The sequence below is a fragment of the Melitaea cinxia genome, chromosome 11 (genome assembly GCF_905220565.1).
Source record: "Melitaea cinxia chromosome 11, ilMelCinx1.1, whole genome shotgun sequence".
NCBI classification, from domain to species: Eukaryota; Metazoa; Arthropoda; class Insecta; order Lepidoptera; family Nymphalidae; genus Melitaea; species Melitaea cinxia.
The window spans coordinates 3,432,815-3,459,913 of record NC_059404.1 but is presented as its reverse complement, the minus strand read 5'-3'; the positions used below and the strand labels follow the sequence as shown (position 1 = coordinate 3,459,913).

Below are 27,099 nucleotides of genomic sequence, written 5' to 3'. Positions count from 1 at the left end.
CCTCACATCGCACTAAAAAGAAGTTCGATATGTGTCTCTATTAGTGATAGGAATAAAAACGAAATGCAGATGCTATAACATTTATTTTTATAAAAAATCAATTAAAATGTTTTTCATTGAAACAAGGCAAACAGTATGATTTATCACACTGAACACAGAAAGTAACAATTTTTTTAGTTTTTTTGCAGCTTGAGTACTGTTTAATGTAAGCCTTAATTTGTCGTAGCAACCTACGCAGCGCTTACGTTGACTGCCTTTTTGAAGCGCATGCTTAGCGCATCTGCCGCTAGGAAATTCTGAAATGAAACACTTAAATTAGCATTCTAAAGCGCTATATCTACCACACATACCATTTTTAGTTTTAAAGTATGTAAGTCCGTTTATATGTGTATGTATATGTATTAATGAATGTGTGCGTATTTGTGTCGATGGGTGGGTAATTGTGTGTGTTGCGTTAGTGGGTAGATAGATGTGTCACTGCAGACACGAACTCCAATTCACCAAAAAAAAAGATATACTTTCTCGCCTAAAGGAATCTGGAATTGTAAACCGGAAATATTAACTAAACAGAAGTTAAAAGTAATACGAGAAGGTATTTATCAAATATTTCAAACGACATTCATGCTGTAGCAATATGCATTTGAAAACACCCACAACTAGGGTAGGAAAATAATAGCTAAAGTGTAAAAGTGATTTTGCTGATGTTGCGAAGATTTATCAAAAATAAAGCAATATTCTCTGCAGAAAAACACTTAAGCATACTATGGTGCAGAATATAATTGCAAAGTAAACATCGAACTGTAACACGCTCATAGGCAGTAAAGAAGTATCCACGACCAAAGTTCAGTTTGAGTACAAAGCTTAAAGCAACACCACGTCTTGTAAAAGATATGTTTAACAAATTTATGTGTATATTATAAAAGCAAAATAGGAATTCTAAACATTTTTGAATATCATATCAAAAATTGACCTCTCCAGCGGGAATCGAACCCGCGTCTCCGACTGACCGTGTCGGCGCTCTAGCCAATTAAGCTATAGAACGATGTACCCGCTAGATCGAAATTTTTGATATGATGATTTTTATATTCGGTTTAAGCGAATTACAATGAAAATCTTTGACAGGAGACGACACCATGCTATTTTTAATATGTTTTTAATCGTACATAGCAAAATAGGATTTGCGGAGGTTGCGGTTAAAAATCGTGTTAAAAATCGTGTGAAAAATATAAGCTTGAGTACAATTAGTTTAGTTGTCAACTATAGCTTGGTTATAGTCCATTACAAGTATGATTCCAAAAAATATTCTCATTTCTTGATCTTCTGCGGGCTTCCATGTTTAAGACGAGATTTTTACGTTATGTTATCTTGATTGTCTTCAAAATAATTTTCTGCATACTTGTTTGTGTTTCGAACTATTTTATTTATAATTTCAACAGTTAGAAGCAGACTATATATCTCTATAGGTGATTTATTACATAAGCGAAGAGTAAGAATACTATCAAGGGTATTCTCATCGAAATCAATACCAACACTATCGGATATGTCAATCCAACCGTCGTCCTCGTTGTCTTTACTTTCTGTTTCAGATATTTTATTGACTTCCAGTTCATTTTCATCTTCACTTGCTTCGTATTCTTCTTCTTCTTCTTCTTCTATGTTATCTGATTCAGAGTTCTCAATAGAAATATCAGTGTTTTCATCTTCTTCAATATGATTGTTTCTAGCCTGAATTATACTTTCACCTTCTGTATCATTTTCAAATTGCTCTTCACCGTCATCCTGTCTGACTTGTCCTTCTTCCTGCTCTTGATATTTTTCTTCCTGCTCTTGATGTTCCTCTTCCTGCTTTTGATGTTCCTCTTCGTGCTCTTGATGTTTTTCTTACCGCTTTTGTTGTTCTACTTCCTGCTCTTGATGTTGGTTTTTCTGTTCTTTTTTCTGTTTTATATGGATATCTATATTATCTTTAATATCTTTTGTTTGTGAATTGTGAGTGTTATTACCTTCTGTATTTTTATATTCATCCTCAAATGTGTGTATAAAAACATATATTTTTTTAATCTCCTCTTTTTTAGATTTAGTATAACTTGACGAAGTTGTTTTTAATAATTCTTGCATATTTTCTTCACTTAACTGAAAATGTAATAATTTTGTATACGAAATATCACTCAAAGATAAACACCTGCTCGTTTCACCAAATTTTTTTAATGAATCAGGCGAAGATGCCGAGCCCGGCTTTGGTTATAATTATTACCGTATATAAAATTTTGAATAGGTGTACTCAAAAATGGGTTACTTCTGGACTTCTGTACTTTCAAGGACACTGTATTGTTTGCCAGTACTTGGACTAACTAAAATTTTGCTATCTTGTTTAGGCTGCAAAAAGAATTTCTTATATTTTTTACGAGACGAACAAATTTCATTTTCTAAATCACTGTCGCTTTCATTCTCTGAATTTAATGGGGGGAAAATTTGAACATTTTCCAAATTGTTTACCTTTTTCTCAGAAGTATTACTGGTCGGAGCAAGCTCCTGTAATACTTTTCTATATTTTAACTGCTTTAACCCTTCTGTTTCACTTGACGAATCTGAATCACATAATATGAGTCTCTTTCTGCTTCGTTTACTGTTTGAAAGATCCATATTACACTAAAACAACTACTTGCAATAACAATGCGTAAATAATTAGGCGAGTCGCGTGGACGAGAAGCGTGCTTCCGTATCGAAACTTGTCGCATCACTACGCTAGGATACACGGTGCCCGCGCCGCCCGCGCTTCATTCCGTGCGTCTATTAGGCCTACAACTTTTGAGACAGATTAGACCTCACTTCACACAGTAGCGTAATTAATTTCTATTCAGTGCTTATGAGTGCTTTTCAACCTCATATATTACTAACTGCGCCATTGGGCTTGGCTTCGCTAGAGAAACAATTTTATGTGTTTGTCTCTGTCATACTCAAAGAAATGTCAAAATAGTCACCTCCCGCGCAGAGTGAAAGAACGCGATTTTGACTGCCGCATCAGCGAGAAGTCACGCTTGTGACTTTCAGACCTCATAAAGCAGTGAACGTGTTAAGGCATGCAGCTTGTCTCGACAATTTTCAATTTTTTGTTCGAGCTTGTTTTAGACATGCAGCTCGTCTGAACACTTAAAACGTTTTCGTTAATAAATTGTAATATAATCAAAACTACTAAATTAAATTAAAAATATTTAAATATTAATAATTACAGTAATATATTAATTGTACTATACTTGCATTGTGTGAAGTTGACATAAAAAGAAACTATATAAAAAACTTCATAGACTATAAATCGCTTTAACTCCACATAATTGATTATTACCATTTGACACAATTTGTTCGGTACATAAGTTCTCAACCGAGAGAAGTGAGTTACAAACATTCATTCTGTCAATAAGTCCGAATGTAATGTTTACTGTGAGTCGTTAACTTATTCGGCACTTGCTAAAGCGATTTATCTAGCACATATAGCAGATCGACGAAAGGGTATATGTATGTATTGAAAATACCTACTTTTAGATTCGTTATTAATTATTACAATGGATTCGATCACGATTAAAAATCATGTAAATAATACGGATGCATATTATAACTTACTAGCTGACCCCGCAAACGTTGTTTTGCCATGTATGTTATTAACACCCTTAATCCCCCCCTTATAACTTAGGGGTATGAAAAATAGATGTTGGTCGATTCTCAGACCTACCCGATATGCCCACAAAATTTTATTAAAATCGGTCGAGCCGTTTCGGAGGAGTTCAATGTTTAACACCATGATACGAGAATTTTATATATTAGAAAAAGAAGATTATATTTTTATCACATTATATTGTATTTTGTAATATATAGATATCAAATCATTATTAATTTATACAGAGATCAAAATCATTACAGATAGATAATGTATAAATTTAAATCTTAAAAGCGCCATGATTTTGATAACTTCATATTAAGTGAGTTTATGAGGTAATACACTTAAGAATATCACTTTTTTTATACGACTTTATTGGCAAACAAGCTTAATGATAAACGGTTACCGTAGCCCATAAACGCCTGGAACATTAAGAGCATCACATGCGTGTTGCCAACCCTACCGTCGACTGTGCCTTTCCTCAATGAAAAACTTATAGTTAATAATAAAACTTTTGTAGTTATAATTTGAATACTTTGATCATTTTTAATATTACTAAAACTAAATATTATTTAATTCATAACCCAACCCTCGACCCTCTCAAGGAGCTCTGCCCACCTTACTCATATAAGGATCACAGTACTACTTGTCAATAGTATTATTTAGGTGTGATTTTCTGTAAGGTTGAGGTACTTCCTCAGACAGAGTGCTCCAGATGTTAAGCAAGATGTCCACTGTGCCTTCCCTCAATGAAAAACTTATATAATAAAACTTTTGTAGTTATAATTTGAATACTTTGATCATTTTTAATATTACTAAAATTAAATATTATTTAATTCATACTTATATAAATAAAAAGATATCTTCACATAGATCAAATAGCGAAGTTTTTTTATTGCCTTGAATTCTTGAAAAAGGACAAACGAGCAGATAATCTGATGTAATACAATATACGCCATTCACTGATCACATTGATTAATTAACTCAGCCTACGATGTCCTACTGCTAACCTTAGGTTTGTGCCTAAAAGAAAGGCGGAGCCTAATCCTTTACGCTGTTCTACTGCGGGTAGGTGGATACGTATATTCCATACTTAGGAATAATGGTCGCTATCATGTTTCTATGACATGACAAAACCTGGTTGGTATGGTGGCTATTAGGCTAGAAATACAATGTTTCTGGATGAAATTGTAAAGTCATTCTTCTTAGCAATATTCAGGAGCAATTAATCAATCAAGCAAAATATTTCTTGAGATCATCTTAAAATAATTTAAATACTGTCAAGGGTTTATTCATACTAGACGAAAATACAAAGTGGAGAAAGATCATAACGAAGAATAATAAGCTCACACCATGGCACGGTACGGGTCATTTGTCCGCATAGCCTATTGTACTGGTCTTTCATTACTAAATTACAAAATAAAATTATTAAGAATATAGTCAGTCATACATTACTTTATTTTCTTATAACATTAGAAAAAAAGTGTGTCAGAGCCGATACATAACTGGGGTTAACACCTTAGAATGATTACTATAATATTTAAAAATATATGTATATCTTTCTCGTAAGTGACGTTGCGTGATAAAACGTCACTCTCAGGTCAGGGTCTCTGGTCATTCCTTGGCGTTATTTTTGCCCACAATTTCACTCCTCATTTTTTTTTCATACCGCTGATATAAAACACTTATTTCGATTCTTGAAGTGTAAACTCGAAAAATCGTACATAATATGGAGACTTAATACTAAGTAGTTTATTTTTCACAAATGAAGTCACAGAAATTGACCACAGCGATTGTTTATGATAAAACTTTACTTTTGATGTCGTTCGACATTCCTCAAAACTAAATAATCGCCACTATTAGTGACGTGTATTTGTGGTGGATTATGGCAGTGTTCCGTGAGAGCAGAGACAAGTGTGCCATCTTCGTCCAGCTTTACCTTCGCCTTGCAACCCTTTCTCTTCTGCGAGCAGTACCAGTGCTTCTGTGAGTGCATTTGCGCAAAAGTATAACCGCCCATTAACATCAGTTTATTTTTATATCCAGTTGATATAAATGTGTAATCTGAAAAGGGATTAATATCATTTATAAAACATAAATTGATTAATTGGTTAATAATATATTAATGTAGGTTTACACAGTACACTATATAATTTATATTAATTGAGTGAGTGAAGAATTTGAATATCGAAAAAACATATTTATCATTTATTTATGTATTAATAATTCAATTACATATCATTTTATATATAAAGTTAAATAAAGTATAAAGAAATCCATCATAATTTTCTGCAGCAACAAGTTTTTTTTGCTCCGATTTTATATCTAATTAACTTTGAATTTTTAAGTAGCATCCATCTGGACCTCTTCGATACACTGGTGGATCGTGATTGTGGTTTACGTCACAGTATATTATGTCCAACTCGTCGACGCTCAAAAAAACTCTCGCTTGACAACCTTTGAATCTTTTCGAGCAGTACCAATGCCTTTTCGTCGTCTTCGCGAATGTATATCCATTGAGCATTAGTAACGTTCTCTTACCGGGCAAATTTATAATTTCAAAGTCTGCAAAGAACGTTTAATGAATGAATTTTAATCAAATATTTATCACTGTTAAACGTGCATAAAATTGAATAGATGACGCGAGGACGTTTTGATACTTCGCACGCTAATAATACGAGTGTTGCTCTTTTTTTGAAGCTATGTTGTTAAGTACCTAAGCTCTATTGGTATGAGCACTAAGACTCCCTGAAAAATTGATAATGTCTTAAAAATACGCCGTTTATTAAATCGATTTTTGTATCAGATTTTTGTACGAGATTGTATCAGAGTACAAGGTACAGGATACAGAAGTTTTAATAAAGTTTCACTTTACTAATTAGGTACAAAAAAAAAAATAAGTTTTAGACATTGACATATTTTTTACTTTTTAATATTTTTTATACCTTATATAATGTAAATAACACATTATTATCTTAAGGAAAATTCAAAAGTTGTACTTTTTTCTAACTGAAACTTCTAGCGAACAAGCATGTCGTTAAGTTTATGTTCATTAATATACCGTATATATAGTACAGTTTTAGTTTAAAATCACAAACACACGAAACGAAACACAAAACAATACTGTAGGAAATTAACTTACAACGTTACTAACGTCATAACTTGGCTGCTTGCAAACGAAGAAAGGGACTGACTCCTAACTAGAAACCTGTGTTTAGGATATCATTATTAATAACCATAACTTCTTCTTCTGGTTAAAATGGCTTTCAATAGTGCCAAATGAGCACAGATGATTTCGCCAATGTCACGTAGAAATAACCATAACTCAAAGCAAGCATCACAGATTAAATCACAAATAAGTTGTCAAATGTAATAAGATTTGATATCGAAATTGATCTCAATCGTCAATTTCGAGTCCCGTAAGTCAAAAGTAAGCACAAGGCTTATAGACCCTGTAAAATTTAAGAAACTCAAATCCTTTTTTGGCTTCATGTAAAAATATATATGTTTTTTTAAGCCAACACTAGTCGTGCGAAGCTAATGCGGGGGGTACCAGGTGAGCGGGGTTCAAGGTGCTTCGACCTGGTTTCGCATTATGATGAAATTTTATTTCTTCCGTGCGGTGCCAGGTGTAAAAACCTGGTATTAAGGTAGGTACACCATTGGATTCTATTTTAATAATACATCTTAGAAATATATTTATCTCTTTCCTATACTGAACCAAGTTAGACCTTCCGCGCGACAAGGAAGTCTATACTTTTCTTAGCCCCACTGTAAGCGTAGACGTATACAAGGTGTTTAGAGCTGTTTTCGCACTCAGCCTGTTAAAAAAAAAAAGTAAAATAAAAGGAGCCTAAGTTACTCTTTACTACATCAGATATCTGCCAGTGAAAGTCCCGTCAAAATCGGTCCAGCCCTTTCAGAGATTACCCGGAACAAATAGACAGATAGACAAAAATTGTAAAAAATGTTATTGTGGTAGATGTACCGCGATATATCCTTGTGCATTTAGTAAAAAGCGGTTATTTTAATATTACAAACAGACACTCAAATTTTATTTATTTGTATAGATTATACGACATTATAACGCATATATATTGTTGATTTTGATGTTAGATATGTTTCTCTAGTATATCGGTAAATAATTTCTAAATGTATGTATACATGAATTGTAGTTAATTAACACAGCAAGCTTCTGCCACAATAAATAATAATAACAAACAAAACTCTTGGACAGTAACACTGAAGTTAAGGCACTAAGTCCATGTTAGCAAATATACAAACGTTTTAACATGTATGTCAGGAAATAACTGGAAAACAGAAGATAGGACATAGAAAAAACAGAAGATAAGGCATGGTTGCATTCTTTGGAAGAAAACGCTAACAATATAACTTCGATTGTAATTCAGCCTTTAATTTTCACATACAGGCCACTGAACAACTGCTTGTACTCAGGGGGTTCGTGATTATGTACATTACGATATTTCAGTATTGTTTGATTTTTATCGATAACCACACTTGCTTTACAACCTTTCAACTTTTTCGAGCAGTACCAGTGCGTCTGTTTTGCCCTTGCGAATGTATATCCGTCGATCATTAGCAGAACCGTATTTCCTATTAGTTTTATGAACTTGAAATCGACTGAAAAAAAAAACAATAATATCAGAAAATACGAGTATATTATTATCGACCAGGAGAGTAGAGTGCAAGAGAATTAAAAAATAAAAGAAAGTCACACGATACTTCTAATTGAGAACAAACTAACAAGTGAAATAACAAATAAACATTTCATTAATAAAATACAAAGAAGTTTGAGAATCACTCAAACAGAATAATACATTATGAAATCAATTTGGAAATGTCCGCTCGCTAGTGCCAGACAAAGAGGGCCGATGATAGTTCACAGTTCTTCCTTTTCTCACTCCCGCACGGGGTAGTGGCGCAACTCTTATCCACATCTTTTTTTTTTACCCAGAGGAAATCCCTAACGGATGCTTACAGCCCGGGGGAGCTGGAGGGTATGTCCGAGTCGCACGGACTAAAACCTCTGGGGTGTTCCTTCGACACGCCTGGACGGAATCACAGGGACACAGTTGCACTTCCGCGATACTTTCAAGCTCGACGCGATTCGTAACTCCTGAGAGGCTCCCTCGAACACTAAGGTCGCCTCCCTCCTCAGGACCGTGCAATGAGGACGATATATACCCCGATCTATCACCCATTGGTCCGGGGTTACGGCGGCAGATTGGCCAAGTAGGCCCGGCGTCGCCGACCGCGCCTTCCGCGACGAATCAGGAGCGAGTTTGGATCTTGTTCTCGCTCCCGTTCTGCCGCTTCCTTCTGCAGCATAATGGAATTGCAGAAGGAGGAAACTGCTATCCATTTTTCCTCATTGTCGACCATAGCCCTGATTAAAGCCGACAGCGAGAGATCCAGCCCAACAACTGCCGATAAGGCGGCACGCTCTTCAACTCTTATCCACATTTGTGAGTCGTCTGGTTACACGGCCTTTCCTGACGGTTTTGTCTTCCAGCTGTGCAGCCAGAGTTGGAGAGTGTTTATAAATTGGTTAAGTTTTATTGTTATCTTATTTATTTATTTATTTATAAAAATGTTTACCAACAGTGATTGTACTAATACATTTATAAAATTAAAAAAAAAAAACTAACACTAAATACAAAAACCAATTAAAGGTAAACAAAGCATGCAAGTATACAAAAAAAAGGTAAACAACTTTCCGAATATCAAGTACCTATCTGTCACTGTATGCTTTCACTACAATCTACAAGTCACTATAGGACCTATATCACCAAGTATCACCTATAGTATAGGTGATACTTGGTATTCTCTTACATTCCAGGTTTAATATTTCTATATTTTTTTTACTTCTAACATTTATATAATCCATTGTAGTACTGCATAAAATTCTTCCTCTACACGACATGTTATGTAGCATAAGAATGTTTTTAACATGTGTAAACAAATTAGGTGAAGGTTTTATGCAGTAACAATGTTAAAAGCTTAAATGTAATAAATGCTGTTTTTCATTTCCCAAGTTTTGGTGGACAAAACAATATATATATATTATCTACCAAGGATAATTTGTAACGATCCACGATTTATTGGTAAAAATCTAAGAATAGAAGACACACTGATCCCTATAAAAAAATTAAAAAAATATAAGAAAAATACTAGCTAAGTTGGAGAAAAAAGTTTCTTCGTATTTTATACAAAAATTCAAGATAGGATTTAATTTTGTTTGATAACTTGCCACCATCTCGTAGGCAGTGACAGGATCCCGGTGCTATAGAAATTTTGAGACTTCTCATTGAAAAAGCACAAGCAGTTTTGACAGTCCTTTCGTGAACCTAAAGAATTCTGAAGAGACCGAAACAAATGGAAATTTGACGATGCAAGATCGGGGCTGCATGGTGGATGCATTAAGACTTCCCGGTCAAATTCTCTCAATTTTTGTAGAGTGGCTAAAGACGTATGTGCGTTATCGTGATGACAGACCACTCCTTTTATGTTGATCAATTGTGGTCGCTTATTTTTAATTTCTTGCTTATGTCTCATCAACTGTTGACAGTAGAAATCCGGATCGATGGTTTTGTCCAGCGGGATAAGCTCATAATGAATGATGACCTCCCAATCACAGATTACACTCAACATTACCTTACTACGTGTCAACCCGGATTTCGCCCTATGGTAGGTGATCCACGTTTCATCAGCAATGATCAATATCTTCAAAAATGGTTTGATATCATTATGTCTTAAGAAAGAACCACAAATGAATACACGGTCGATTTGATTTCTTTCAGTGAGCTCATGTGGCACCCATATATCGGGCTTCTTGAAATAAAACCTCTTTACGCTCGCTTGACTTGGAAAGTAAGCTGGTGAATGCGTGACGACAGCGTTAAGAAAGAGGTAAGCACACGAAAAGCACGCAAAGACGTTTTCTTTCTCTTTTTCTATTCGGTCATCTTAGTTAAGTTTCGTATATCTAAGACATAGTGCAGGCCTGTTGTGCAAGCCTATTTCCAAAGAAGTTTTACTTCAGTCGTGTGGTCTAAAGCACACTTTTTTTAGTAAAACTTCTTTTCGCATGCTTACCTTGGGGAGTAAGCTGGAGAATGCGTGACGAGATCGTTACAAAAAGTGTGATCAGGCGAAGCAAACGGAAGTCGAGAGGGAGATGTAAGATATGTAAGTTGGTGAAGATAGAAAGAGAGTTACGTTTCGTAAGTTTTACCTCAGTCGTGTGGTCTAAAGCACACTCGGTTTTTTTTTTTGTATAGCTAGCGTTTTTTAAATGGGTCAAAACTGTTTTTTGGTCATTTCTTAGATCTTTAGCTATATTGTAACTGCTCAAATGTCGATTTAGCTCCACTTTTTCAAAAATGCCGTCACGTTTATTCGTAACTGGGCGACTAGCGCGAAATGCATCTTTGACATAAAAAATTCCTGACTGAAAACGGTTAAACAATTATGCGCTACTCATCCTGAAATTGTATTGGGTCCATAAACGTCACAACTTTTTTCAAGACTTTAGTCGCATTTTTTCCTTTTTTAAACTTAAACTTTGAAATGTACCGAAATTCTTCGTTGAATTCACCAATTTTGGCAGAGAGAAAAACGATGGGAAAATGTTTTTTTTCTTTTTAATTTCATTTTTAAAATATTACTTATAATGGTATCAAAACCAGCCAGTTACAAACTACAACAAAAAAGATTTTATTGCAACTTTTCACTAGGAAATACTAAAAGAATTTTTCCCCAATCTATATATTTATATAATAATAATAATAAATTATTTATTTTAACCAAACATTTACATATTTCTTCAGCGCACGGATATTAGAAACATGTGCATTACAGTTAACATATATTTATAAATTAGATATAGGTAATACGATAATAGTACGTTTATTACACTTCCATTTATCATGGAAACATAACAGTAGTCAATGACAAAAAAAAAAACTATGCAACAACTCAAAAAATAATTTACAACAGAGTAAACAAAGAGTAACAGCATCGTCATCGTAAACAATTTTTTTCTGGTAAATAAAGTTTTTAAGCCTGATTTAACTTTGTTTTGTTTAGTTAAGTGCATTTTACTACAATTTTATACGATGAAACACTTGGCCATTCACTGAGCTAAATGAGTGATAATTATATATCCTAACATCAAAATGATGTACGCTCTTATTCTTTTAAGTGATATAAACTTCGCAAGGCTAATAAGATGTCACTTTTCTCTTTTCAAATTATTCAATTGTATTAATGTAGAAATATTTAAATAAGTTAATTATTTTAATAAATAAAATAAAATAAAAATTATTTATTTCGAGCCCATCAAGATCATTGCTGAATAAAACATAAGATTTTCAACATAGATTTTCATAGTTTGAAATTAGTCCGTTCAAACAGGTTGCTTACGAACTATATGCACTGTGTGTGTGTGTGTGTGTGTGTGTGTGTGTGTGTGTGTGTGTGTGTTTGCGCTGTTAATTATGTGCACCTCAGTTTTATGTGCAATCGAATGGCTAATACCTATAAGTAAAATAAATCAAGTACTCATCACTTATCAATACATATAGGGTTACAATTGTAATGATACGCGTAGTAGACGACAATATATGATAATTAAATCTATTTATTACAATTTTAAACTTTTTATTATAAGCGAAACAACTGACCGTCCTTAGTCTTTACGTATTTTCTTCGAGGATGGGTATGTTCGTTGTTCAGTTCTGTCACCACACCATTGCAATATCTTAGTTTCGCCTTACACTTCGGTGCTTTAAGGGAACAAAGCCACTGTGTGAGACCGGACTGTGAAAACGTATATCCATCAATAAGCAGTAAGGGCCTTCCGCGTTGTGATTTGATAATTTCGTACTGCACAACAGAATCTGTATAAAAGTAAGTAAAACCAGCCATGTTTAACACCTATCTATAATAATTCAACAAATTTCAGAATTCACGAATAAATATGCAAGAATTTACGGAGGAAAATATAACAATATGAACATTTCACGTTTATTGTTTCAGGTAATTTTGAAATAAACGTAATTGTGTAGATTTTTTTTTTAATTAATTACAAAATGTCATATTCACGATAACTGTATGTATAATAATTGGGAATTATTCGCGATTCAACAGTATTAATAAAACATCGTATTATACATAGTTTAAAGTTATTCGCCAACTCACAACAAAAACAATAATAAAAGATAAACCTCCTGGAGTGTCAAAACTAGATGAACATTCATCCATCACTAAGACATTCAAAGACTGTTACAGTACATTACGTAACAATTGTCTACCCTAAACGAAATGTGAACAGACTTTCATAGTACATTACAATAGTTGACAATTTCTATGGCCTTTGCAAAAAATGAGAAATCGGAGCTTTAAAAACTTATAATTAAAAAAAAAGATGCTCTTAGAATTAACATTCGTACGGACAAAATTATTAAACTAAGTCTCCAAACTTTGAAGCCTTATGATATATTTGAGTCATAATGATTGTTCAGTATATTGCAAGGGTCAAAACAGTTTTTATTTTTCTGCACTTAACTATATTTGTAGCTAGAGTCTAGCTATTTCATTTCAATTATTTATTAGATACTAAGTCACAAGCTTAAATACTTATCTTTTCTACGTCAACATTTCAGTCGTTAAGTTTTGTCTGTCGCGGGCCGGATTGATGGCACTGGCGGGCAGGATTTGGCCAGCGGGCTGCAGTTTGGAGACCCCTGAACTAGTTACTTTAGAGTGACCCCTGAACTTAGTACTATTTGAACTAGTTAGTGCATATATCGTATAACCAGCATAACTAAAAAGCGCATGTAGTTGAATTTGTGTAAGAAGAGAATATTGATTTTGACATGTATAAATACCTATTTACTCATGTACGGAAGTGAAAGTTGGGTATGGCAGAAGAAACAAGAAAGCAGAATAAATGCAGTTGAGATGAGAGCGTTAAGAAGTATGATAGGAGTTAAACTGAGCGACAGGATAAGAAATAGTGAGATAAGGAAACTTTGTGGTCTGAAAGAAGATGTAGTGACAAAAATTGAGAAAGGTATGCTCCGGTGGTTTGGTCATGTCGAGAGAATGAGTGAAGAACGATTGACGAAAAAAGTGTATAAGGCAAGTGTGGATGGAAGGGTTGGAAGGGGTAGACCTAGGCGGACATTCCAAGACCAAATGAGGGACGTCTTGAAAAAAGGCCAGGTCAAGAGTACCCTAAACCGAAAAACATGTATGAAGGGAATAATGAAAGTGGACGAAGCGAAAGAAGTATGTAAGGATCGTAGCAAGTGGAAAGATGTGGTCTCTGCCTACCCCTACGGGAAAGAAGCGTGATTATATGTATGTATGTATGTAAATACCGATTTTAGTATGTACATTTAAAACCTATTATATTATTCGTTTAAATAAGTCTAAAAAGTGTATTTTATTTTACCATTTCTTCTGGCACATTCAGGTAAAATAAGAAACTATGCACATATGTATTAACTCATTCCAAGTATAACCCATAATAAATTAAAAACTGTAACCGTTTCTCTTGGGTTTTAACAAGGTTCTACTGTATGTGTGTCTTCTCCTGCACGGGGAAAGAGGCCTATGCCCAGTAGTGGGATATTACAGGCTGAAGCAGGACTGTATGTGTGTCATTATTTCCCATAGTTGGAAAATAAACCATATAGAATATAAAAATTACAATTAGTAAATTGAAAATTTTTCAATCAAATTATTATAATTATAAAAAAAGCAATGTAAAATTAAACATGAAAAATACTAAAATTTAACAACATTAAAAGACCTTTGTCGATGAGAATTTTCGACACAGTATGGCCATGTAAATAAATTTTCAGTGAAATAACAAATTTCTCAATAATATACTCAAAACAAATTCCTTCAGAGAAAAACGCATTTAACCTCCCTTATTTAAACCACGTTTAACAATTTATTACATAAACACCAACAATAACCAACAACAGTCAAATTAGCTATAGTCGCTGAAGTATTTAAGTTTTATAACCTAAAGCATTGTCCACTCGGTGTACGAAATATTTTCTTAGGTTCATGTATATGATTATTATAATAGTGATCCAAGTCGACATGTCCTTCTTTATTCAGTTTTATTTTCGCTTTACAAAAAGGATGGTGGGTCGAACACACCCAACGGTTGTGACCACTTCTGGCGTAAGTGTATCCTTCGACTAAAAGAAGATCTTTTCCTCTTTGAGATTTCACAATGTCGTACATCAGTGGCGCTAAAACAAGAACATTATAATATTATTCATTGATATCTTTAGACAAATACCTGTTACATATGTATGTCTTAATTGCTACATTATGTACAATATTCGAGAACATACTCTCTGAGAAACAGGTCTCCTACAATGAGTGAAATTCGCGTAAACATTAGAAAAACTATATACTCTCTGATGTTAGCTTATATTAAAAACATGGAATTCAAACTTTATTTAAAAAGAAAAAAGGAAACCTTTTTTTTCTCTCTCTATTGACCACAAGAATACATACTTACTTTTTTATTATTTATTTTTGCATAGACATAACCAAGTAGCCAGGATTATCCACCAATAATTTGCTATTCGATACGGCCTCGTTGAAAATGACATTGCTCGAAAATGGTCGTGCATTGCTCTACTGGGATCGGTCTATTGTCACTGACAGGTTTATTGCAGTTAATAAACCTAATATAGTGCTAGTAGAGCGATCAGCGCGCCGGGCAATTATTTTTGATATTAGTTACACATGTCGATAATCTCGTAAAGATGGAAAAAGAAAAATTAAGTAAATATTTAAACCTTGCCTACGAGATTACCGGTATGTAGAATGTAGACTCAACAATAAGTGATCCTATTGTTGTGTCGGCCAATTGTCTATTAGCGAAGAGTTTCGACCAACACTTTAAGAAACTCTCGCTTGACTGTTGGATCAAGGGTCGGATTCAAAAGGCAGTGTTGCTTGAAACGGTCCGCATTGTGAAAAGGTTCCTCCAGAGGACTACTATACTACTATATTTTTATTTCTTTTTTTATAAATATATTTAAAAGTTTAATAGTAAGGAAATGTATTAAATAAAATACAATAATAATACAAATAATGTAATTAATAATAATAATATATTTTAACAACTTATCCTCATGTAGAAACCATTAGACAACTGCATGTACGCCGGAGGATCGTGATTGTGAACATTATAATGCGCTTCCAGAATCGTTCCATCATTATTTAAAATAACCTTCGCTTTGCAACCTTTCGTCTTTTTCGAGCAGTACCAGCGCCTTTGGTTAGACTTTGCGAATGTGTATTTATTGACCATCAGTAGTACTGTATTTCCCACTAATGTTATAAACTTGAAATCAACTGTAAAAGAAATAGACGAATAGAATAATAGAAGAATAGAATAACTGAGGTAGGGCACAGCAGGTTATTTCCTGCTCAAAGTCTAGAGTGCCCGACTGACGACTGACCTTACAGAACTCAGCTAAATAATATTGCTTTCAAGCAGCATTGTGTTCTTGTGATAAGTTGACCAGAGCTTCTGGGGGGAAAGGATCGGCAACGCGCTTGCGCTGCTTCTGGCGTACAGGCGTCTATAAGCTACGGTAACCGCTTACCATCAGGTGAGCCGTACGTTTGTTTGCCGACCTACTTGTATAAAAAATATACATTACATACATTCACCGTCATCAACCAGTCATTAACAAAACAATATATATTTATATTACATTCATACACAAAAAATGACCTCTTTAAAGGAATCAGTACGTTTGATATTGAATAATATTTCTAAATTTTGTACATAGATAATAAATTTAAGAAAACTAGATAACCATACCATCATACTAATTTTTGGTTACGTAAGCTTCATTTATATATTATATACTTACCAACTGTTACGTAACTTAGTAGTCTTTGAAGAATATTCTAAAAATAATAAATAATAAAAACAATAATTCACTTAAGTTTTATTTATTAAAGCAGCTTATAAAGAAAATAAATCCATATTTCTATTGTAATATCGTAACGTATTTCGATATACCTATTTGTTATTGGTCATATTAAAACATACATTTTTAATATAATATAAAGCTTATAGATAAGATATACAATGACGAAAAATAATTTTTAAAATAAAAGACACACTCAGACATAGTTATACATAGTTTTTTTTCAACCGAATAAGAAATTCAAATAAGCACATATCCTAAATATTTATTCTAAAAAATACCTCGTATCCTAGTCTAAACAAAAATAAGGGCGCTTTGAAATCAGTTGGCTGATGTCGGAATACGACCACATGGTTGCAGCTTTGATGTAAGAATAACATACTGCAACGGGTAGTCCAGCATTAGCCATATATATGTACAACTTGACGGGCAATGAAACTGCAGACTAACTATATCTTTGTGTTATCAATCAAGAGACATATGAAGATGCTATACCCTATGGAAAAAATATTATAAGCCTCGTAAAAAGCGTGGGACAAATATCTGTATTTGGTCTGCAAAATTCCCATACCGAGTTATGTGAGGCTATGAGACTATGAAATTTGGTCTGCATTTATCGAAATTTTTATGAAAAAAAAACGTGCAAACCGGCCGACTCTTAAAAGTTGGTTATTTTACCCTTGAACCTCTTTAATTCAATTAAAAAATCCTTAAGTCTTACAAAAACAAAAATTATCTCCAATTTTTGGCAGCAAAAATAAGATACGAAGATACCTTAAAATGTGATGTTTAAAATAAAATAAAAAATTGGCCTACAAAAGGCATTTTACGACTTAACTAAAAATAGTCGATAAACCTTTCTCGAAAGCGGTTAAAATTTCCACTTAATTTATCACAACTACTAACTTATTCCTTAACAAAAATAACAATAAAGTATAAATTTCCCGTCTAATGTCGGATTTCTTAGGCCGGAGGACAAATGTAGGTTCGAGGAATACCTTTATTTCATCAACATACAGACTTAAATTTAGATTTTAACCTGCGCTTCAGCCTGTAATATCCCTCTACTGGGCATATGCCTCTTTCCCCATGTAGGAGAAGGGTCAGAGCTTAATCCACCACGCTGCTCCAACGCGGGTTGGCGGATATATTCCCTACTATGAGTAACGATCGCTATCAGATTTTAACCTATTTTCTTTTATATTTTAACTTATCTAAATAAATATGTTAATATTTTTATTGCTAAATGAATGTGAAAATAAGCTTAGTCAACCTATAAAATAAAAAAAACTCAATTCTTAATTTCCTTTAACTATTACCTTCTTGTGTACCTTTCAAAGTTTATTTTTGAATGTTGGAATTTAAAATTTTTATAAGACACTAATTAGTCGTTAGGAAAGATAACATACAGTTAAATCTGCAGAATATTAAAATTTGTTTAATATTATAGAGAGCGAAATTCGCTAATGCACGCGGCCACCATTTTAATGATGTAAAGTCACGAAAACTTCAGAAAATGAGTACCGTTACCATTACTGGTTAGCCTGGTATAACTATGCTTTATGAATTTACCATTTGTAAATAAATTAATAAAGTTTTTAGGTTTTTTCATTCGTAACTTGTGGAAGCTATAACTAACTATTAAAACCTGAGATCGACAAGAATTGATTGAAAGAATGATGAGTTAAAGCTATTTTCACATTCATGCGTGCTATAACATACACATCATATGAAAGCATTTGAATATATTATATAATATTTAAGCATATCAAATGAGTTTACATTATAGTTATAAACTACATAGGCAAGTCTAGTCAAAAGGAACAAGCCTAGTCAAAAGGCCACAATAAGGCTAGTCTAGACTTGTGCATCGTATATGAGGTGGTCAGCGGAAAAGTGCATTAATCCACAAAAAATAAATTATTTATTTATTATGGAAACCCTTGAAAACTCATGCAAGCTTTTATTTATTGTTATAAAAACGTTTGTTCAACGAAATTGTTATTTGTATCAAAGATAGCCTTTAAAGTTTCTGAGATATTAGGAAAAAACTGGAGTTTACTCTCTCTAACTACACTAGTTTACTCTAGAGCAAATCGCATCACTGTTTCACACGGTGTTACTCTCTAATTTTTCATACTACGAACATTTTATTATTACTTAAGGAGTAAACTAAAAAAAATATAATTTTAACTCGGTAGTAGAATTTCTAGATTTAGATCTAGGCCACTTTACCGCTAAGTGCCTCATTTGTCAAAGGACAAAGTGTATTTATTATCATCATATTGCTCAAATTCTTTGAATGTGTGTATGTGTTTTATAGTATATACATGTGTATATATATATATATGTATACATATTGATTACGTGTAGGGCTTAGTACTTCCAATTAAACCCAAGTTCAAGCCTAACTTATAAAACATAGTAACATAAAATATGATTACATTTTAAAAATAATTTATCATATTGGACAATGATATTAGTTGCATGCACTAGTCGTTGATTATTTTTTTTCATTATTATTAATTAACCTCAAATAAATATAGAACTTTCTGTTTTCATTTCTCTTGTATTAAATACCAAATGCGTTAGTAATTTTGACTGAATTTGAACAATTGATCTAATTTAATTTTTTTTTCCTTTTGAAAAGACCATCAAAAGTATGAAAATATTATGAAAAGTGCACGCGTGCAAATGTAAACACACAGTTATCTATACGATAGTAGTTTAACATTAATTTAAAGAAAGTTAAAATATTTATTTTTATATAATGTTGTAAATCGTCTCAAGCCGAACTATAAAACGTAATTTTCATTTATCATAGAACTCTTATATTTTAAGTTCTGTGAGCGCTTAAAAGTTCAGCTAAATCTGGATTTTTACCAATAAATACCCGATACCATCCTAGTCCAGCTAGACCTAAAGTTTTATTAAAATTATTTGGGATATTAAATTCCCGGCAAAAATCAAAACATTCATTTCGAACAATCTTAGGAGTAAGAGGTAAACCCAAATCGATCAATTGACGCAAACGATTATTAAAATTAATTTCCTGTTCTTCTGTAAACAATGCCTTTCGTCCTAATTTTTTCTTTATTATATCTCCTGACTCGACGTGACTACGTAGTGTTCTTCTCGGTACACCATATTTTTCTGCAGCTTTATACGTCGATAATTTCCCTTTTTGAACAGCTAGGACAGCTTTTCTCAAATTAGTCTCACTCCAAGTAGCACGTTTCTTTTTTGTACAAAAAAATGCTGAATCTGTAACAAAACAGACCTATTCTTTAATACCAAGCAAAATTAATGTATTCTTAAGCCATTATTTAGAGATTTTGATAGACTCTTTAACTTGAGTAAACCGTACATAAAAATAGAAAAAAACCAAATACTTTTCTCGAAATTAAAATGCAAAAACGTGATCAATATTTTATTTAAAAAATAGATACACTTAAATAATAGTTAATACTATTACGTCAATAACAACATTTACAAGCAATATAATTCTAGTATGAGTATAGAAACTCCGTCGCTAACATCGTCATATTAATAACCCAAATAACAATTGGAAAATATTGTACACGAATATTTTTCCGAATCAAGCTAGCAGTCCTATGGCATTAAATACGTCAGGTAAAATCATGAATAACATACATTTGAATTTTATTCAAATTCTCGTTTATAGCCAACGTAACAAATAAAGATAATTAATAGTGTCTTATTTATAAAGTCGAATAATTTCTCCTTCTGATGTTCGAGTATATTTCCTAGGCGGATGAGAGTGCTCTCTGCAAATTTTGATGATTTCGCCATCTTCGTTTAGTTGTAACCTTGCTCTACAATCTTGGAATTTGCTTGAGCATATCCAATAACACTTTCTTATTTGGGAGAAAGCGTAACCGTCAATTAACAGTAACTTTCGACCTCGTTGTGATATACCGACTTCATATTTAATTTTAAGAGCTAAAAAAAGAAAAAGGATAATATTTTAACTCCTCCATTCTTTCTGTACTTTGGTATCTAAAAGAAACCGAATTACAGAAATTTTTCACAACGTAATTTAGATATTTCGTTTTTTCTGCTCAAGACTTACAACTGTAACAACTAGATCGGCAAAAACAAATGTACGGCTCACCTTATGGTAAGCGATTACCGTAGCATATAGACGCCTGCAACACCAAAAGCATCGTAAGCGCGTTGCTGACCCCCCCAAAATTCCCAACAAGAGCTCTGATCACCTTACTCACCAACAGGAACATAACACAAATTGAAAACAGTATTATTTGGCTGTGATCTTCTGTAAGATGAGGTACCACGGTACTACCCCACTCAGGCTGCTCTTGCTCTTAGACTGCTACGTGAAGTATGCCGAGTCAAATATGTTATGAAAACGTTAACTGATTATTTTATAAAATTTAAATTGTAAATAGAGATCTAGAGTCGGATCAATCAATATGTGTAGATTTAGAATATAGTCATACTGTTTGCCTTTAAAATTTACATATGAAAATGGCCTTAAAACAAGAATTAATATTTAATATTATTTTAAATACCTTCCGTATTTTCTTTTCGTTTTTTGGGTGGGTGGCAATGACGTCTATTTAATTTAATAATTCTTCCATCTTTAAGATTAATAGTGGCATCGCATTTTAAAGTCCTGCTTTTACTGGAACATCTCCAATAGTCTGCTCGAACTTTTGTGTAAGAATAGCCGCCGGTAACTAACAATTGGTTACCTCTTCTAGAGGGAATTAATTTATATTCTATATCTGAAATTTTAGACATTTTTATAAACTTTCTATTAGGAAACCAAAGAAAAGAACATAAAAAGGTAAAATAAAAAATCAAATCGATTCCTTAATACACATATATTTATTCATATTCATATTGGATTTTGCATTGCCAATTACGATAACCTTTATGTGACAAGAACAAGGCATACCGAATGTGTATGACGATACCGAATTTAAATGAAACATTTCTTTACAATCTTGATCAATTTTTATTTAACTAAGTTTTACGTAATCACCGTTTGAAGTGATCATATATTTTGGTGGAGGATGAGAATGAGGTGTTAAAGTATTCTTTAACAGTCTTCCATCACGACTAACTTTGACTCGAGCTCGGCATCCTAGATTTTTTTTCGAACAGTAATAGTTATCAGTGTCGTTCATTTGGGAGTAAGTATAGCCTTCGACCATTATAAGAAATTTTCCACGATGCGTCGGTATTTTTAAAACAGGAATATCATCACCAAAAGAATCTGAAAATAAAGCATGCTGGAGCGGTCAATTTTTGATATGATATTCAAAAATGTTTATAAAGCATGCTACTAAATTTCCGTTCATATTAATGGCAAGGAGCTTATGACGATATTTGCTAAATAAAACTTCTAACAAAATCACAAAGTCACTTTATTCTAAAAATAAGGAAAGCAATATACGTAAAAAGTTCGAAAGTGAAAGAATTTGTTTAAATCACATTATGAACATTCTTGTGTTTGTAATAATTAAGAATCTAGGCGTGGATTTTTACATAATGACCATCAGAGGTTATCATGTATTTCGGCGGAGAGTGAGAGTGAGTGGTGACTGACAGAGGTGAGATCGCCCCATTTGCGAGCAGTTTCACCCGAGCCTTACATCCTGCATCTTTCTTGGAACAGTAGTAGTTTTTACTTTGTTTCATTTGAGAATACGTGTAGCCGTTCAGCATCAGAAGATATTTGCCGCTGCGAGTCGGTATAAACATATACTGTTTGTCCTCTGAAATAAGAATCCACTAAAATGAAAAATAATTATAAAATGTGTTAGATTTATTAAATTACTAAAACAAAATGTGTCTGGATATAAAAAAAAAATATCTGGATTAATTTTGATATTATATATTCTTTTTAGGAACAGGATTATAGCATAATTACTGCTGTTTTGACGACTTGTTTTTACTTTACCTCTTATTTATTACTAGCAGCTTGTCCTTGCCTTGTGGCATCATACGGGTTGTATATAATGATTATGTACAGCGAGGAGCGCGGCGCAAGGGAGGAAGATAACGATTAAATTATGTTTTCGCGAGAACTTTTTTTATTCGGCGATAACTACTAAAACATTCATTTCAAGTAAGGCACCTGATACATGCTTTATTTTTTAGAAGATAAAACCCTAAAATATAGGCATACCATCGCAGGCATTTATGTAGACTTTCATAGATTTTTTTTCTTTTTTATATCTCAAGGTGTTTTCGATTTTAGTTCCCAGGCTTCATGTGTACACTAACTCGAAACAACGAAGATGTACAAATAAAAAATTAATAATAATATATCCCATGAAATAAATAATTTATTGGATCAAAAATCAAATTCTCATTAAAAAAAAAAACATGCTACAGAATAATATCTTGGTCAAACAAAACAACCCGAGCACTGGCTTGATGTGCGCACCATTATGATAACGTCATGGTAAAACACAGCTCCAAACATTACACAAAGGTCAAGAGTATCTAACGTGAACAATAAATATATTTTTTGATCGACGAAAAAATTTAAGATGCTTAATAGCATCACCTGATATTTAACCGACGTCAAAAAAGGAGGAGGTACTCAATTCAACCGTATATATATATACATATATATATATTCATGTATGTTCCGGGATAACTCCGTCGTTTATGAACCGATTTTGATAATTCTTTTTTTAAACATTTTTGAATATCATATCAAAAATTGACCGCTCCAGCGGGATTCGAACCCGCGTCTCCGACTGACAGTGTCGGCGCTCTAGCCAATTAAGCTATGGAACGATGTACCCGCTAGAGCGAAATTCTTGATATGATGATTTTTTTTTTATTTTCGGTTTAAGCGAACCGTGGCGCCGTCTATAGTGAGTTCTTTACAGAGACCCGTAACTATTCAAAGTTTCATATTACAGTGAAAATCTTTGACAGGAGACGACACCATGCTATTTTTAATATGTACAATTTTATTTTTGTGTTACCCACACATTAGGAATTCTAAACATTTTTGAATATCTTTGAATTCTTTTTTTGTTGGAAAGGAGATATCCCTAGTTTGGTACTATGATAAGGAAACCAGGATCTGATGATGGGATCCCAGAGAAATCGAGGGAAACTCTCGAAAATCCGCATAGCTTTTTACTGGGTGTACCGATTTTGATTATTTTTAATTTAATCGAAAGCTGATGTTTATCATGTGGTCACATTTAAATTTCATCGAGATCTGATTACAACCAGGGTTCGCCAAACCGATTCATAAAGGTAACCGTTTGAAACGGTTACCGTATGAATCGGATACCGATTGAAAAGGTTACCGTTTTATTTCGGTTCCAAAACCGTAATAAAACGGTTACCGATTAAACTGTAATACCGAAATATAACGTTATGTATTTCGGTTTTAAATGATTCGGAGAAGTAACAGAGGGTGACAAAATCTGTGAGCCATCGTTTAAAATGAAGAATCTGTAATGTTCCTTTGCTTTTATTGATAATGCTTGGTTTTTCATAAGACTGGCTTCTTTAACTATGAAAGTAATTAAGTTTTTTGTTTTAGATTATTCGTTATATGCAATATAAACATTAACGCGAAAAAGAGAAGAAAACTTGCTCGCGCCACGCCCGGGGCCTGTCGTCTATCACAAATAAATAAGTTTTAAGTAAAATCACGCAACACACGGGAGCGAATGAGATAGAGATATGGTGTACGTTCGGACCGCAATCCGAGCTAGCGCAGCGCAGCTACAAGAACGGGAATTGCCCGCTTAAACTTACGACGCGAACGTTATGCCTACTACCGGTTTATTTCGATACTGTATTACCGATATGATTCGGTTACCGAATGATTCTCTTACCGTTATTTTGATTCGATAAGTACCGTTTTATAAAGGTAAATAACCCATACCGGAATATCCCTGATTACAACTTTTGGAGTAATCTTTGATAATGCGTATTTACTTGACTATTTTTTCGTCTACCCACGTTGTATTAATTTTCGATATAATTGAAGTCGTTTTTTTTCATTTGCCTGCGCAAACACAATTATTATAAGTACGAGTACTCAAAATACACTTTATCTATATAGTAATAAATAGAAAGCCGATTTTTTGTTCGGTAATGCTGCGAAAACTACTGAACCGATCGGAATAATACTCATACTAGTAGCGTATTTCGGAGAAGGTATTAGTATATAATATATTGGTGATTACTTATCGTATATCGTAAAAAAAATGGATGGAGAGAGGTCGCTAGTTTTGGTCGCTAGTTAGGTTGAGATAAACTTTTTATTTTATTATTTGTTTGGCGAAACGTTTTGACATTTAGGCAAACGAAACCGTCAATCGCAAGTTCCAGTCTATGGCTTCAGTTCAAACAGGTATATGTTTAGTTTGACCAAAACATTAACAAACATTTAATTTAATTCTATCCCACTAAAAATAAAAAAATTAAACTCTATAATAACCTCAAGTGAATGCCGTCGGAACGTTGTACAAACCTAGGCGGAGGATGGTTGTGTAACAAATTATCAACATTATTAACTAATATGAAGTTTTTATCAAACTTCACTCGTGCCTTACATCCCTTTCCTCTCATCGAGCAGTAATAGTTGTTGGTCGTATTATGCTTCCCATATGTGTAATTATTTAACATCAATAGAATTGACTTTCTTGTCTGAATGAATTTAAAATCGAAGTCTGAAATTTAAAAAGAATATTTTCATAATACCACTTTTGTTTTGTATTTATATTATAACGAAGGAATAGTAAGCCATGGATAAACGTTTTGAAAATTTTTGTCTTTATTGATCATTTATAAAAACTGTTTATATTTTAGACGCATACACGTCCAAATATTTTATACATCAACATTACGCCGCAAACCGAGCAATTGTTACCACTTAAGAATTATATAATATTTTAAGTTGTGTACTATTTACGAAATCATTTTAAATAGGAACCGGGACTCCGGGGGAAATTCTTAATGAAAATCTTTTTTACAGATAAAAAATCTTGTATAGGTATATCCAAATATAGTCCCGTCACTTAAAAAAAAATCTTAGCTACACTAGTTCTGAACTATTTATTAGTTATTAAAGTCAAATACCTAGAATGAAATTAACATTTTAACCAGTGTATTTATTAGATAATAATTAAATATTTCGACAATGTTAGATTCTCAATATTTTAGGGTCATTTGTTAATCTTTTAAGAATAATTCAAATAATTGTCTATTACAAGTGACATTTGAAGTAACTGTGTCTGTGTTTTTGTACCTGTATCAGTTTATTTATAATAAGTACATAATTAAATTAATATTTTTTTTATATATAAACATGACGAGACGAAACGTGTGACTTACACGTCTCGTTTTTTCTTAATGCGGTTACGATTATATTTTTTCCATCTTTTCTTTGCTTCTCGATGTTCTTTCAATGTCATATCTTTAACATATTTTCTGGTGCCGTCCTGTTTATTCCTTAGATATTTTTCACGTGATTTTCGTTTAGTTTCTTCGTATTTTAGAGGATCATTTTTAATCCGCTTATATCTCTCTCTCTCCGCATCCCTTTTTCGCTGTAGAATTTCTTCCCTAGATTGTTTTTTCTTTCCCGGCGTCAATAATGCAAGATCGTCCTCAAATACATCTATCGCAAACTTACTTTCATGATAACTTTCTGGAAAAATAAATACGGTAATGGGAGAAAAGGTAACGTAGCATTGGCAATGTTATATAGAATTATGTTCTATATTTTTTTGTGCATTGATATCGAGAGGTGTTAGAAAACTATAAAAAAAGTGGCAAATAAATATTTTTAATAATAGAGAGACAGTATCTGAATACAAAATCATAGTACAGAAATAGACATCCATTAACCTGCCAAATGTAACACTGGTGTTCCAAATACATATCTTACTTCTATTGAAAAAACAGACACATAATACTCACTTTTACTATTGCTTACTTATGGACAGAGCTTTAGAATTCATGTTCGTAAAAAATAACGGAGAGAATAGACGGCCAATACAATAATAAATAAGAATGACAATATAAGATTTTTTTTTGCCAGTATAATGCAAGCATTTTAAAGTTTGACAATCACTTATTACAACGAAATGTCTAAAAATCTCAGCTTAAGTAAACGAGTAAATCCTCATAATATCCGCTGCTACATACATACATGGCGACATATCAATATAAAAGAACTATGTTAATGACACTTAATTTGATGGCACTGAATATGTAAACTTTAAAAAGTTTTGTTTAAGAGGTTAATTTTAAGTAAAATCCACCTACACACTTCACATATTTTGGCGGAGGGTGATGGTGTATCAGATACTCCTTCTTTTTCACGACAATGCCATTCTTCTCGAGCTTCAGTCTCGCTTTGCAGCCTCGTGTTCTTTTCGAGCAGTAAAAATTATTCGACCTATTATCCTT

At 33.0% G+C, this 27,099-nt stretch overlaps 2 protein-coding genes and 1 long non-coding RNA gene across 3 annotated transcripts in view; 1 reads left to right on the top strand and 2 right to left on the bottom strand.

Annotated features, from left to right (window-relative positions):
- Window positions 1–27,099, top strand: part of LOC123658064 — a 518,186-nt gene that overhangs the window by 422,825 nt on the left and 68,262 nt on the right. The window lies entirely within an intron of this gene.
- Window positions 67–6,327, bottom strand: LOC123658073. The gene is made up of 2 exons (XR_006743819.1): window positions 5,592–6,327; window positions 67–296 (listed from the first exon to the last, which is right to left on the bottom strand). It is a non-coding gene; the product is annotated as an uncharacterized LOC123658073 (long non-coding RNA).
- LOC123658066 lies at window positions 20,071–22,497 on the bottom strand. Its single transcript, XM_045593550.1, has 2 exons — window positions 21,207–22,497; window positions 20,071–20,616 (listed from the first exon to the last, which is right to left on the bottom strand). Exons 1-2 carry the CDS (start codon window positions 21,436–21,438, stop codon window positions 20,372–20,374), a joined length of 477 nt encoding a protein of 158 aa, XP_045449506.1. The 5' UTR covers window positions 21,439–22,497; the 3' UTR covers window positions 20,071–20,371.

Excerpts from the sequence above, each read along its gene's own strand:
- LOC123658066 (XM_045593550.1), bottom strand. The coding sequence starts at position 21,438 with ATGTCTAAAATTTCAGATATAGAATATAAATTAATTCCCTCTAGAAGA. Across the intron at positions 20,617-21,206 it reads ACGAAAAGAAAATACGGAAG|CTCTTAAAATTAAATATGAA; the intron begins GTATTTAAAATA and ends TTCTTTTTTTAG.